The sequence below is a fragment of the Salvelinus alpinus genome, chromosome 5 (assembly GCF_045679555.1).
Source record: "Salvelinus alpinus chromosome 5, SLU_Salpinus.1, whole genome shotgun sequence".
Classification (NCBI taxonomy): domain Eukaryota; kingdom Metazoa; phylum Chordata; class Actinopteri; order Salmoniformes; family Salmonidae; genus Salvelinus; species Salvelinus alpinus.
Genome location: NC_092090.1, coordinates 60,093,599 through 60,108,688, shown reverse-complemented (window position 1 = coordinate 60,108,688; position 15,090 = coordinate 60,093,599). Strand labels below are relative to the sequence as shown.

The window sequence follows — 15,090 nt, the reverse complement described above, 5'->3', positions numbered from 1 at the left end:
ATTAACTAAAATAAAAGATCCCAGAAATGTTCCATACGCACAAAAAGCTTATTTCTCTCAAATGTTGTGTACAAATGTATTTACAGTAGAAATACCGTGACGTGATCCTGAGGCCCATTGCCATGCCATTCATCCACCGCCATCGTCCCATTTTTCAGCATGATAATGCACAGCCCCATGTTGTCAGGTTCTGTACACAAAAAGTTCTTCCATGGGTTGCTTACTCACCAGACATGTCACCCATTGAGCACGTTTGGGACGCTCTGGATCGACGCGTACGACAGTGTGTTCCAGTTCCCGCCAATATCCAGCAACTTCTAGCAGCCATTGAAGAGGAGAGGGATAACATTCGACATGCCACAATCAACAGCCTGATCAACTCTATGCGAGGGAGATGTTGTCGTGCTGCATGAGGCAAATGGTGGTCACACCAGATACTGACGGGTTTTCTGCTCCACACCCCTACCTTTTTTTTAAGGTGTCTGTGACCAAGAAGCGGGCTGATATAAATACTATGCATGCCAGTCTCTCTTGGCTAAGAAATTAGGGGCAGAAAGACAAATTCAACCTCATCTTTCATCGAATCAGATGGCTTATTCATCACAAAACCATTTGATGTTGGCAATTATTTTAATGATTACTTTATTGGCAAAGTGGGGTAACTTGGCCAGGAAATACCAACAATGAACAGTGAGCCATCATATTCACACACACAAAAGGAAATAATGAAAGAAAAGCATTGCAAGTTGGAATTTTGTAAAGTTAGTGTGGGAGAGGTGGAAAAATGATTGTTATCAATCAATAATGACCAACCTCCTGGCATTGACAACTTAGATGGAAAGCTACTGAGGATGGTAGCTGACTCTATAGCCACTCCTGTCTGTCATATCTTTAATCTAAGCCTAGAGGAAAGTCTTTGTCCTCAGACCTGGAGAGAAGCCAAAGTATTTCCGCTACCCAAGAGAGGGAAATATGCAGTATTTTGTTTTTTTACGTGTTATTTCTTACATCGGTACCCCGGGCAATCTTAGGTTTCATTACATACAGTCGGGAGGAACTACTGAATATACGATTAACGTCAACTCATCATCGTTCCTACCAGGAATATGACTTTCCCGAAACGGATCCAGTGTCTTGCCTTCCACACAATACAATGGATCTGATCCCAGCCGGCGACGCAGGGGAAAACGTGGCGGTCTCGTGGTCAGGCTTCGGAGACGGGCACATCGCGCTCCACTCCCTAGCATACTACTCGCCAATGTCCAGTCTCTTGACAATAAGGTTGATGAAATCCGAGCACGGGTAGCATTCCAGAGAGACATCAGGGATTGCAACGTGCTCTGCTTCACGGAAACATGGCTAACTCAAGGGACGCTAACGGAGTCGGTGCAGCCAGCTGGTTTCTCCATGCATCGCGCCGACAGAAACAAACATCTTTCCGGTAAGAAGAGGGGCGGGGGGGTATGCCTTATGATTAACGAGAAGTGGTGTGATCATCATAACAACACACAAGAACTCAAGTCGTTCTGTTCACCTGATCTAGAACTCCTCACAATCAAATGTCGACCGCATTATCTACCAAGGGAATTCTCGTCAATCATAATCACAGCCGTATACATTCCCCCCCAAGCAGACACATCGATGGCCCTGAACGAACTTTATCTGACTCTTTGTAAACTGGAAACCACACACCCTGAGGCTGCATTCATCGTAGCTGGGGATTTTAACAAGGCTAATCTAAAAACAAAACTCCCTAAATTCTATCAGCATATCGATTGTGCTACCAGGGCTGGAAAAACACTAGACCATTGTTACACTAATTTCCGCGACGCTTATAAGGCCCTCCCCCGCCCCCCTTTCGGAAAAGCTGACCACGACTCCATTTTGTTGATTCCAGCCTACAAACAAAAACTCAAACAACAAGCTCCCGCGCTCAGGTCTGTTCAACGCTGGTCCGACCAATCTGAATCCACGCTTCAAGACTGCTTCGATCACGCAGATTGGAATATGTTCCGCATCGCGTCCAACAACAATATTGACGAATATGCTGATTCGGTGAGCGAGTTCATTAGGAAGTGCATTGACGATGTCGTACCCACAGCAACGATAAAAACATTCCCAAACCAGAAACCGTGGATTGACGGCAGCATTCGCGTGAAACTGAAAGCGCGAACCACTGCTTTTAACCAGGGCAAGGTGACCGGAAGCATGACCGAATACAAACAGTGTAGCTATTCTCTCCGCAAGGCAATCAAACAGGCCAAGTCTCAGTACAGAGACAAAATCGAGTCGAAATTCAACAGCTCAGACACAAGAGGTATGTGGCAGGGTCTACAGTCAATCACGGATTACAAAAAGAAAACCAGCCCCGTCGAGGACCAGGATGTCTTGCTCCCAGACAGGCTAAACAACTTTTTTGCCCGCTTTGAGGACAATACAGTGCCACTGACACGGCCCCCTACCAAAACCTGCGGGCTCTCCTTCACTGCAGCCGAGGTGAGTAAAACATTTAAACGTGTTAACCCTCGCAAGGCTGCAGGCCCAGACGGCATTCCCAGCCGCGTCCTCAGAGCATGCGCAGACCAGCTGGCTGGTGTGTTTACGGACATATTCAATCAATCCTTATCCCAGTCTGCTGTTCCCACATGCTTCAAGAGGGCCACCATTGTTCCTGTTCCCAAGAAAGCTAAGGTAACTGAGCTAAACGACTACCGCCCCGTAGCACTCACTTCCGTCATCATGAAGTGCTTTGAGAGACTAGTCAAGGACCATATCACCTCCACCCTACCGGACACCCTAGACCCACTCCAATTTGCTTACCGACCCAATAGGTCCACAGACGACGCAATCGCAACCACACTGCACACTGCCCTAACCCATCTGGACAAGAGGAATACCCATGTGAGAATGCTGTTCATCGATTACAGCTCAGCATTTAACACCATAGTACCCTCCAAACTCGTCATCAAGCTCGAGACCCTGGGTCTCGACCCCGCCCTGTGCAACTGGGTCCTGGACTTCCTGACGGGCCGCCCCCAGGTGGTGAGGGTAGGTAACAACATCTCCACCCCGCTGATCCTCAACACTGGGGCCCCACAAGGGTGCGTTCTGAGCCCTCTCCTGTACTCCCTGTTCACCCACGACTGCGTGGCCATGCACGCCTCCAACTCAATCATCAAGTTTGCGGATGACACTACAGTGGTAGGCTTGATCACCAACAACGACGAGACGGCCTACAGGGAGGAGGTGAGGGCCCTCGGAGTGTGGTGTCAGGAAAATAACCTCATACTCAACGTCAACAAAACAAAGGAGATGATTGTGGACTTCAGGAAACAGCAGAGGGAGCACCCCCCTATCCACATCGACGGGTCAGTAGTGGAGAAGGTGGAAAGTTTTAAGTTCCTCGGTGTACACATCACGGACAAACTGAACTGGTCCACCCACACAGACAGCGTTGTGAAGAAGGCGCAGCAGCGCCTCTTCAACCTCAGGAGGCTGAAGAAATTCGGCTTGTCACCAAAAGCACTCACAAACTTCTACAGATGCACAATCGAGAGCATCCTGTCGGGCTGTATCACCGCCTGGTACGGCAACTGCTCCGCCCACAACCGTAAGGCTCTCCAGAGGGTAGTGAGGTCTGCAGAACGCATCACCAGGGGCAAACTACCTGCCCTCCAGGACACCTACACCACCCGATGTCACAGGAAGGCCATAAAGATCATCAAGGACAACAACCACCCAAGCCACTGCCTGTTCACCCCGCTATCATCCAGAAGGCGAGGTCAGTACAGGTGCATCAAAGCAGGGACCGAGAGACTGAAAAACAGCTTCTATCTCAAGGCCATCAGACTGTTAAACAGCCACCACTAACATTTAGCGGCCGCTGCCAACATACTGACTCAACTCCAGCCACTTTAAAAATGGGAATTGATGGAAATTATGTAAAAATGTACCACTAGCCACTTTAAGCAATGCCACTTAATACAATGTTTACATACCCTACATTACCCATCTCATATGTATATATACTGTACTCTATATCATCTACTGCATCTTGCCATCTTTATGCAATACATGTACCACTAGCCACTTTAAACTATGCCACTTTATGTTTACATACCCTACAGTACTCATCTCATATGTATATACCGTACTCTATACCATCTACTGCATCTGCCATGCCGTTCTGTACCACCACTCATCCATATATCTTTATGTACATATTCTTTATCCCTTACACTTGTGTGTGTGTGTAAGGTAGTAGTGTGGAATTGTTAGGTTAGATTACTGTTGGTTATTACTGCATTGTCGGAACTAGAAGCACAAGCATTTCGCTACACTCGCATTAACATCTGCTAACCATGTGTATGTGACTAATAAAATTTGATTTGATTTGATTTGAGTTGGAAAGGAGCCTTTACTGATTCTAACAGCAGACCTATAAGCTTGCTGCCAGTTCTCAGCAAATTGTTGGAAAAAAATGTGTTTGATCAAATACAATGTTATTTCTCTGTAAACAAATTAGCAACAGACTTTCAGCATGCTTATAGTGAAGGGCATTCACTGACACAAATTACTGATTGGTTGAAAGAAATTGATAATAAGAAGATTGTGGGAGCTGTACTGTTAGATTTCAGTCCAGCCTTTGATATTATTGACCATAGCCTGTTGTTGAAAAAAAGTATGTGTTATGGCTTTTCAACCTCTGCCATATTGTGGATTCAGAGCTATCTATCTAATAGAACTCAGAGGGTTTTCTTTAATGGAAGCTTCTCTCTCTTTCACTAATTGTGGTTGTTCTCTTTTTCTCTTCTCTTTCTCTCTTTCTCTCTCTTTTGCTCTCTCTCTTTTTCCCTCTCTTTTTCTCTTTCTCTCTCCTTTTCTCTCTCTCTTTCTCTCTCATATAAATTTTCAGGATGGAAAAATGTTTTAAGTATAAACTTAAACGACTAAAACCAGATATAAAGTATGTAGAGAAGATAATGGACGTCTATATTTTTTTTAGAATATAATCTAGTGACAACTAACAATCACCAAAATAAAAGCTAGACAGTCAGGGAGAATTGAAAATTCCAAAAACAATTAATTTAGCAGTATTAATTGTGTTATGTTTGAGCAAAAGAACACAGCAAAACTGGATAACATGGCAAAATGCATAGAATTGCAGGAAACTAGCTGTATAACTGCAAAATGTTATCTCAACTCCATGGCACATTATATTGAATCGCAGGAAATTAGCTTTAAAACTGCAACATTTTCTCTCAGTTGCATGGCAAAATGTGTCGAGTTGCAGGAAGTTAGCTTTTAAACTGCAAAACAAATTCTCAGCTCCAGGAAGAAATTTGTAGAATTGCAGGAAATTGGCTTAAAATTTCGACATTTTCTCTGCAGCGCCAAGAAAGAGGCCTCTAAAATGTTCTTTCAAATGTAGCCACGCAACGGCCGACCACGCTCATTGCCACGCCTCCTACCACGCCCCCTGCCACACCCACCACCTAAGCCCTTTTTTGATCCAGAGAAAATCCTGCAATGGTGAATGAATGAAACACAACAAACACATCTTGCTCTTGAATTAATACTTGCATAAACATTTTAAATAGTTAAATGTCTCTAGTGAAGGACCCTCTCCTTCTCAATTGGCCAAAAATATGGTTCTGATAAAACAACGCCAAAAAGCATAACCCATTTTCAGTGGTAAATCAGAGATTGGCTGGAGATTATTAGAGAGCTTGAGAGGAATTTAAAGCCTCAAACGGTTTGGTAGCATTTTTTGTTTTTTGCTCTGAAAGGAATAAATCAGAATTAAAAACTGCTGCATTGGGACAGAAGAACGGTCCACAATAAGTTTAACGCACCCACGCATAACGTCACTTAACACGCCATAACTTTTGTTACTCTGCTACTCTGTAGTGATGTTGCTCTGCAGGTGCTGGCCAGCTGAGAAAACAGAGACGTTAGCAGGCTTTTTTCCTACTGAACTTTTAGGCAGTAATTTAGTGTGTCGTATGACTGCCAGTGCTCCACTTGGAGATTATCCTACTGTTTCAGTTTGATATACAGTGTCACACAACAGAGGATGATAAACAGATGATATACCCATATGGTGCAATCTTCCACTCATTTGGCCCATATCGTCATACTTCACATTCAGTGTGCATTATCAACATGTATGTTTGTCAACACATGTATTTGTATCCAACAAGTTCTCAGTCTCATGTCAGAATTAGACGTTAATCCATGTTCTTCAAACATCAAATGTCGAAGTTGTTCCAAAGTGAAGTGTTTAAGGTTAAGTTTAGGCATTAACTCCGAATGGTTAAGGTAAGGGTTAAGGTTTGTGATAGGCTTAAAACAAAAATATCAAAAACAACTTTTTATCGCTGGATTCGAACTTGCAACCTTTGGAATCGGAAGACAAATGCTTCCCCGTCCACAACACCCTAGCAAAATCAAAACATGCTTGAAGGTAAAAGCGCTCACTGTTGCCTCTAGGGGCCAGTTTCCCCATCTCCTGACATCCTCAGACATGGATGGACGTTGAATACTGACTTGTATAACGAGTGACCTGGCTGTTGTATCTCCATAGGGACCTCCAGGAGATCTGGGCCCAGCCGGGATACAAGGACCAAAAGGACCACATGGATTGATGGTAAGAAGAGAAAATAAAAAATGTGGACATTATGATCCTGAGTTTATACCTGAACAGGGAAAACTCTGGGCCGTAGCTGTAACTAGAAAAACATTTTTTCCCCCTGGTTAGGCCAGGTAAAAATGATTCTCAGGCTATTGTCACTGCCTTGTCAGATATCTACCTATATTTCTACTTTATCACCATGGCTTTTCTCTCCAGGGCAATGTTGGTGCCATAGGCCCAGTTGGTATCATCGGACCCAGTGGTAGTCCAGTATGTACATCATTATATCTCATACCTTCTGATATGCAAAACATGTTAACCCTCTCTCTTATTTGGCAATAATGGAGGGATTTCCCCTCTTTCTTTTCTCTCTCTCCATCAGGGACCCCAAGGTGACAAAGGGAGTCGAGGGGAGACGGTGCGTGTCCATATCTTTGATGAATCCTATCCCCTATAGACCGAGGTTGCATCTGAAATGGCACTCTATTCCCTATATAGTGGGTATCATTTCGGACACAACCCATGCTTAGTATGGAGAGCACACTACTTAAAGTACATTTAGCTTCGATGCCCAAAGCCCTTTTCATTTCCCTTAGTGCTCCTCTGTTGTGGAATAATTTCAGACAGTGAGAGATGACTGCTGGTTGATGCTGCTTTTGCTTCTCCTGGTAAAGGAGTTTAAATGATGAAATCCATGATATTGATTGGTCAAGACCAGTCCCCAGTTGGAGTATTATTGTCTAGGGTATTGGGGGTTTATTAATCCAATCGTGTTTCTGTTTCTTTTCATAAACAGGGGGTGCAAGGACCAAGGGGCCTTCCTGGTCCACGTGGACCACCTGGGCCCCCAGTAAGTCCTTTGTGTTATTTATGTTACTCTGTGGCAGTGTTAACCTAATTTTAATATTAATTATTTTGTATACTGTACTATGACTGTACAATACATTAAAAACCTCCTTTCTATTTCCTTTGGTTTCTAGGGTCTCCCTGGTTCTCTGACATTTGTAAGTCTGCTTTACCCTTATGTTAAAACTTGACCGTCTCAGGAAGGATGAAGAGGAGGCGTGAAAGTAAGTGTTCCAGGGTGGTCTTCTTACTGTGTCATTTTGTCATCTCTTCCAGAGAAAGGAGGCTATTGGAGCTGCTTTCCAAGTCATTATTGATTCCCATGCTGCACTGAGGTCAGAGGTGAGTACTCTGTGAGATGATCCCTTGGGAATTCATCAATGTGGCCAGAGGATAATTGTGTGTGTTAATGTTGGTGTGTAAAATGTGGTGCACATCAAATAATGGTGCCCGTTATATGGAGTTAGATGTACAAAACTGAAGTAAGTCTCTTACAAAGCAATGATTTTGGGCCATATGTTGACTTTGTCTTCATACATTTTAGCACATTATCATGTGTCTGCCTTATACAGTGGCAATTTATCTCCTATTGGTGCTGTGTGACCGTTGTCCTCATTCCATTCTAGAGTTACCATGTCGTGGACCTGCCCATGTTGGACCACCAGGGTACAGAGATCTTCAAGACCCTCCACTACCTCAGCACACTGATCCAGAGCCTGAAGAACCCGCTAGGCACCCGCGACAACCCAGCACGCATCTGCCGAGACCTCAAGGACTGTGAACAGAGGATGAACGATGGTAAGGAAGTTGGAACTAATGTCGACTGAAAGACATGAAAAGCTGTAAAATTATTTCCACAGAAAAATATAAGGTTAATTTATTCAGTTACTAGGTCCTAGGGCCAATAGTTTAACCTGCACGTGACTTGACAAGGAAAAACTCTGGGCTCATATGGTCTATAACTACGGCATAAACAATAAGTCTATATACCTGACGGAGCTAGTGACACCTCTTCCAAAAGCACTACATCCTTGCCATAGCCCCTCAGAACTCAGCTGTCAATATGTGTCCACTCTGGTGAAATTACACTACTCCTGTATCCAAAATCCCTTTTCACTCAGTTTATTGTCCCTCCCTTAAGGCACTTACTGGATCGACCCAAACCTCGGCTGCTCAGCTGACACAATCGAAGTGACGTGTAACTTCAGCAGCGGCGGACAGACCTGTCTGAAACCCATCACAGTATCCAAGGTCAGCATCAACTTCTATTGCTCTCACTATCTGGCTCATTTGAATTTCCTGGCTTTTGTGGCTTTTTGACAAGCCCTAACCTTTAAATTCAAATAGGATTTCGGGGGATTTAGTAATCTCGGCACCTAGAACCAAATCTTTCGTCTGTCACAAGAGACTACGGATGGAATTGTAACGGTAGTTGATGTTTGTCTCGGTCTGCAGCTGGAGATTGGTGTAGGTCGCATCCAAATGAACTTCCTCCACCTCCTGAGCTCTGAGGCAATGCAACACGTCACCATCCACTGCCTGAACGTCCCCGTGTGGGCCAACAGTTCCTCCCTGGAGCCCTCCCCCACCGCTGTGCGCTTCAAGGCCTGGAGTGGAGACATGATCCAGGCTGGAGGACTCTTAGAGCCCCACATAGTGAGGGATGACTGCTGGGTATGTTGACCAGTCAAAGATTGCTCTGCAACACATTGCATAAATGCGCCAATATACCATGTAATAAGGATACTCTATTATTACTTATCTAACCAGAATGTAATTACCCAGTTGTACAGTGCCTTCAGAAATTATTCATACCCTTTGACTTATTTCACAATTTGTTGTGTTACAGCCTGAAAAAATAAATAAAAAAATGTCTCACCCATCTACACAATACCCCATAATGACAAAGTGAAATCATGTTTTTTGTCATTTTTGCAAATGTTTAGAAAATATCTCATTTATATAAGTATTTCCATTCCCGAGTCAATACTTTGTAGAAGCAGCTTTGGCACCGATTAGACCGGAGTCTTTCTGGGTAAGTCTCTAAGAGCTTTCCACACCTGGATTGTGCAACATTTGCACATTATTATTTTCAAAAATGTAAAGCTCTGTCAAATTGGTTGTTGGTCATTGTTAGACACCCATTTTCAGGTCTTGCCATAGATTTACAAGTAGATTTTAGTCAAAACTGTAACTCGGCCACTCAGAAACATTCACTGTCTTCTTGGTAAGCAACTCCAGTGTATATTTGGCCTTGTGTTTTAGGTTATTGTCCTGCTGAAAGGTGAATTCATCTGTGTCTGGTGGAAAGCAGACTGAACCAGGTTTTCCTCTAGGATTTTGCCTGTGCTTAGCTGTTTTTTGTTTAATTTTCATTCTGAAAAACTCCCCAGTCCTTAATGATGACAAGCACACCTGTAACATGATACAGCCATCACTATGCTTGAAAATATGGAGAGTGGTACTTGGTAATGTATTGAATTGGCTATATTTTTTACAGTATTACTTTAGCGCCTTGTTGCAAACAGGATGTATGCTTTGGAATATTTGTTTTGTCAGGCTTCCTTCTTTTCACTCTGTCAATTACATTAGTATAATGGAGTAACTACAATGTTGTTGATCCATCCGTTTTCTCCTGTCACAGCCATTAAACTCTGTAACTGTTTTAAAGTGACCATTGGCCTCATAGTGAAATCCCTGAGCGGTTTTTCTCCTCACCGGCAACTGAGTTAGGAAGGAGTTTGAAATTCACTGCTTGAGTGAGGGACCTTACAGATAATTGTGTGTGTGTGTGGGGTACAGAGATGAGGTAGACATTCAAAAATATTTTTAAACACTATTTCACACAGAGTGAGTCTGTGCAACTTGTGACTTACTTGTTAAGCACATTTTTACTCCTGAACTTATTTAGGCTTGCCATAACAAAGGGGTTGAATAATTATTGACTCAAGATATTTCAGCTTTTCATTTTATATTAATTTGTAAAAATTAAAAAAACATAATTCCACTTTGAAATTGTGACAAATCTGAATTAAATCCATTTTAAATTAAGGCTGTAACAACAAAATTCTGAAAAAGTCAAGGGATGCGACTGAATACTTTCTGAAGGCACTGTATTTCATATCAATCTGAAAATAGTGTAAAGCATGAACAAATACTGTTCCGTCTCTGCATTTTATGTTTTATAATCTGTGCTCCAATATTCAAATTATTTTGTTCTCTTATCTCAACTTCCTTGTCTTTCAGATCAAAGATGGCCACTGGCACCAGACCCATTTCATCTTCCAGACCCAGGACCCCAACTTACTCCCCATCCTGGACGTGTATAACCTACCAGCCACAGAGCCTGGCTCGCACTACCACCTAGAGGTGGGCCCTGTGTGCTTCCTATAGAGGCCTGTTGTTATAGAAGCCCAAAATACATTGCATACACAGCCTCCTCATAGGAGTGACTTAAGTGGGATGGTGGAGGTTAGGAAGGGCTCCCTGTCCCCATATACCGGGGCCCATCAGGAGATGCAGGGCAGGTCAGGTCCCTTACCCTGCAGCATATGCTCGGACTGCAGAAACAGAAAGGGGGCGCCATTGAGGGACTGACCAGGAGAAACTGCAGAGATACTGGGGCATCTCGCACTATAGTTCCTACCGCCTGCCTGAGGAGAAGATATTAAGCTTTGGCTTCTTTCAGGGACTTGTTTTACTGTTGCACAGTATGAGCCCTGAATGCCAGAGTGAGAGAAAATAATATGACAATCTCTCTTCTGACATCACACTTGGACAACGTTTTTTAAATTATTCCTTTTCATGGTCTGCACTCAACATGTAATGAAAGATGTATAAAGTAATAGGGAACGATTATACAGTACATCTTATCTTGTTAAATGTCATACATACACACATATTATTTATACATGTTATATGTATATCTTAATATAAAAGTGCAATAGACATCTCGTTCTGCAACTTTTCAAAGCAATTCAGGTTTACAGGGATCTCAAAACATTGGATATAATAGTAACATAACATTCAGGTGTAGGAAGAGTTCCTAGCATACATCCACAGGTGTATGCTTTCCAGCCATCTTCTCCTGCCTAGTCTGCAGATGAGGTATGAATCGACTTGTCCTTGTGACTTGGTGCAGAAGAAATGCCCACCAGTCTATGAAAAACTATTGCGTTCACACACAAACATTTCTGATGTGCGTTTCCCTAGTCAAGTGAATTGAAGCTGGTAAGAGAGTGGATCCAGAAGAGTGTCAGTCTGTCTACCTCCCATCTCTCATCTAGCTATGGTGCTTTCAACTAAAAGAGAAACAGAGATGACACCTGATACCTTGTGCTAAAATAATTAACTGACTCCTGTGGTGGGTCTTGTTTAATCTTGACAGAATATATCTACATGCCTTTTATATTTCAAAAGGGAATATTTTTTTATACATTATGAATGCAAATTTCTTTTTTTTAAACAAATTCACTTTTCAAGCTAACAAAACAGCGTTTTTCCCCTGCATCGTTATTGTATCCCCTTTGTACGAGATTTAGGTCTTGTTTTTATTACTTGTTGAAATGTATATAATTATTCAAAGCTTTTTGTCGTATACAGTGGATCCCAACATGCTAATTTATGTTATTTAATGTACATGGGTTTTGCGACTTTGTCATCTATTACACTTCCCATCATCAGAGCATTTTATTTTATTTTGCATACATTTGGGGCTTCATGGATTTCGTTATCTTCTTTTTTTTCTCAAAACTGTACTGTATTTAGACCGTTTAATGCTTTTACACTTACTGTTTTACACGTTATTGTTGACCATGTTTGTGATACTCTACAGACCAACCAACCATAAACTCAGAATACCTCTCATCACACCAACCATAAACTCAGAATACCTCTCATCACACAACTCAGAGCTCTCCATTTGCATTTCTTTCATTACTTTAACACCTCTGAGTGAGACAGCAGATTTTTGTTTAGGGGGAAGGGATAGATGTTAGTGGTTATAATGCTCATTCATTCATCTTTGCAGATCCTCTGTCTGCTTCAAAATATTGCAGCTTCTAGTTTTCACTTTCCTTTTCTTCAACATTCAGGTGTTCAATAAATATTTGAAACCCAAGAAGATCATTGCGTTTTAACATTTAAAATTGTTAGCTACAAAAGACACCTTGAACGGAGTTAGTATTCAATAAAAGTTGTCAATAAAATATTGAATTCATTACTATCATAGTGCATACACCGAGGCTTTTTGTTGTTGTTGTAAAATAGCTAACGTATTATTGCAACTGAAATATGAAAGGATTCCCTTTTAAAGTGTAAAAACTGTTACACTTCACATCTTCACCACGAGGGCACTCATGTTCCAGTTTGAAACCCAATCTCCCATCTAAGCGTATAGTCATCTAGTTGAAAACAGAAGAACTAAAGGATCTTGACATTATTTCACTTTTATAGCCCTAGACTAGGCCATACTCTACATTTCATTATATTCTGTCCGTCTAGACTCAAAATAGATATTTTTTTAAATGACACAAACCAAGTGAGACAGTTCAGGTTTGTATTGGCTGCCAGTCAATGATCATGTCACAGGATATTATCTTGGACACATGGCGTGGCGCCCCCCATCCACAGGTAGGTTGACCCCGGTAATGAAGGTGGCAGCATCTGACGCCAGGAAGGCTATGGCATGGGCCACCTCCTCCACCTCACCTGGTCTCCCCAAGGCGTGGGTCTGCTTACACTTCTCAAGGAACTGAAGGGGGGGAGGAGAGAGGAAGTTAGTGAGTTCGGTGAGACAGAAAAATATTGCATTATAACTAGGTGACTGACAACATTCTCTGTCATATAGTTAGCCATGAGCTCTCTAAACATTGACATTTTACAATATACAGTACATATATTTTGGAACCCCAGCCAGTGAACACAACCTTGTAAATCAATGTGTTAGGTCCCTGTATAACATAGTAGGTTACCTGAGCATACTGCTCCTCATCCAGCCCTGCTCTCCTGTGGACATCTGTTATGATCACACCAGGACTGGAAGGGGAAAGACAACAGAGAGCGAGAGAGAGATCAATATGGTCGTAATAACTACATAACAAATAATAATTAAGTGGCAAAACATAGACTTGACATACCAGACAGAGTTCACTCGCACTTGCTTCGACGCTAGCTCTGGGAGAAATATGAGTCGTATGAGTATCTCCTTTATTTCCCCCCACTATAATAATACATATTACAGATAATAGAATGACAAGTGAATGGGAGAAAAACAAATCGTTCTTACCAAGTGCTATGCATCGTGTGAATTGGTCAATAGCGGACTTGGACATACAATAGGCAAGGACACCTGGGAACTAGAAACAAATTTACAATTGTGTGCATCAGAAATCATACTGGAATAGTGTCACAGGTGGGATCTGAAGCTCAGTCTCCTGTTTGGGAATCCAACATCTTAACCATAAGGCTAGGAGTACATTTCCATTTCGGGCAGGTGACACTGATTATTGATTTTTTGTCAAAGGCAGGGCTACCTCATCATGAGAGCATGAGTCTGACTTGCCTCCGTTACAAAAGAATGACAAAGAAACACACACCGCCCCCGATGGTCTGTTAATACTTACTGATCGTTGCCCGTTGACACTGGACACATTGACAATAGAACCCTTAGTCCTGATGAGGTGTGGCACACACAGCTGAGTCAGATGGTACACTGATCTGTGGAATAACAAAAACATTCAGAAAGAAAAGAGGGGGGAAACAGTCCAAGTAGAGATGTTAGTGTCTGAAAAATACTGACATGATCGTCTCGTACCTGATTTTGCATAACAACGCACTGCAATTAATAAACACAGAACATAGATTTCAGGCTTCATCCAATGAAAGCTTCTTTGTAGTTTGTGGTGCCCTAGATGTGTCATTCAAGGCCCTACATTACATATAATCTTCAGTCTATCATGAAGTTTATTCTTCAGAGTATTATAGGGTCTGCTAATCCTACCTGACGTTGACGTTCATGACCTTGTCATACTGAGCCAGGTCACCTGTCTCGATGCTGCCCATGGCCAGAATGCCAGCGCTGTTGATCAGCACATCCAGCCGGCCAAAGCGGGCAATGGTCAGTTCCACTGTCTTCTTTACGGTGTCCTCGTTAGTCAGGTCCCCTGGTACAAGCAAGGGCTGGTGGGCAGCAATGGACAGATCATGTTACTCATTCATCACTTTTGTTGGTGTGGTACTGTCATAATACAGGTATTGCAACTAGGAGCATTCAATATAGCTCGCCACGAGAACTAGTGTGCGGATTTTACCAAGGTAAAGACAGTTTCAGGTTGGATATTTGACAGATATTCACGCTTTCTAACCTCAATAGCTTTCTAACCACTTGAGCCACAGACTCCAAAAGAGTGTCATGATGTTGGAAAAATTGCACACAACATTGCACAGGTCTTACTTTCACAATTTGGACATTTATTTGCTTTGCAAAGCTAACAAATGTGGAAATGTGAGCAGAATTTTGGATTCCTAGTTGAATTAGTTAGGCAGCGCAAACAAAGTACAAACTTTTTTTACATTTGAATTTCAATAGCTCCTTGGACATGTGACCTACA

At 42.5% G+C, this 15,090-nt stretch overlaps 2 protein-coding genes across 3 annotated transcripts in view; one reads left to right on the top strand and one right to left on the bottom strand.

Annotated features, from left to right (window-relative positions):
* Positions 1 to 12,704, top strand: part of col27a1b (collagen, type XXVII, alpha 1b) — a 155,849-nt gene extending 143,145 nt beyond the window's left edge. For both annotated transcript variants that reach the window (XM_071402508.1, XM_071402507.1), the window contains 10 exons: positions 6,587 to 6,649; positions 6,851 to 6,904; positions 7,017 to 7,052; positions 7,431 to 7,484; positions 7,615 to 7,638; positions 7,757 to 7,822; positions 8,107 to 8,278; positions 8,622 to 8,731; positions 8,936 to 9,154; positions 10,727 to 12,704. In XM_071402508.1, the coding sequence (XP_071258609.1) occupies positions 6,587 to 6,649; positions 6,851 to 6,904; positions 7,017 to 7,052; positions 7,431 to 7,484; positions 7,615 to 7,638; positions 7,757 to 7,822; positions 8,107 to 8,278; positions 8,622 to 8,731; positions 8,936 to 9,154; positions 10,727 to 10,873 (945 nt within the window). In that variant the 3' untranslated portion in view covers positions 10,874 to 12,704. The remainder of the gene's footprint in view (positions 1 to 6,586; positions 6,650 to 6,850; positions 6,905 to 7,016; positions 7,053 to 7,430; positions 7,485 to 7,614; positions 7,639 to 7,756; positions 7,823 to 8,106; positions 8,279 to 8,621; positions 8,732 to 8,935; positions 9,155 to 10,726) is intronic.
* Positions 12,705 to 13,023: 319 nt separating this feature from the next.
* LOC139576404 (3-oxoacyl-[acyl-carrier-protein] reductase FabG) overlaps positions 13,024 to 15,090 on the bottom strand; it is a 5,527-nt gene continuing 3,460 nt past the window's right edge. Inside the window, exons 3-8 of the mRNA XM_071402509.1 lie at positions 14,481 to 14,659; positions 14,104 to 14,197; positions 13,767 to 13,836; positions 13,618 to 13,654; positions 13,453 to 13,516; positions 13,024 to 13,232 (exon numbers count right to left, since the gene is read on the bottom strand). Of these exons, the coding sequence (XP_071258610.1) occupies positions 13,074 to 13,232; positions 13,453 to 13,516; positions 13,618 to 13,654; positions 13,767 to 13,836; positions 14,104 to 14,197; positions 14,481 to 14,659 (603 nt within the window). The 3' untranslated portion in view covers positions 13,024 to 13,073. The remainder of the gene's footprint in view (positions 13,233 to 13,452; positions 13,517 to 13,617; positions 13,655 to 13,766; positions 13,837 to 14,103; positions 14,198 to 14,480; positions 14,660 to 15,090) is intronic.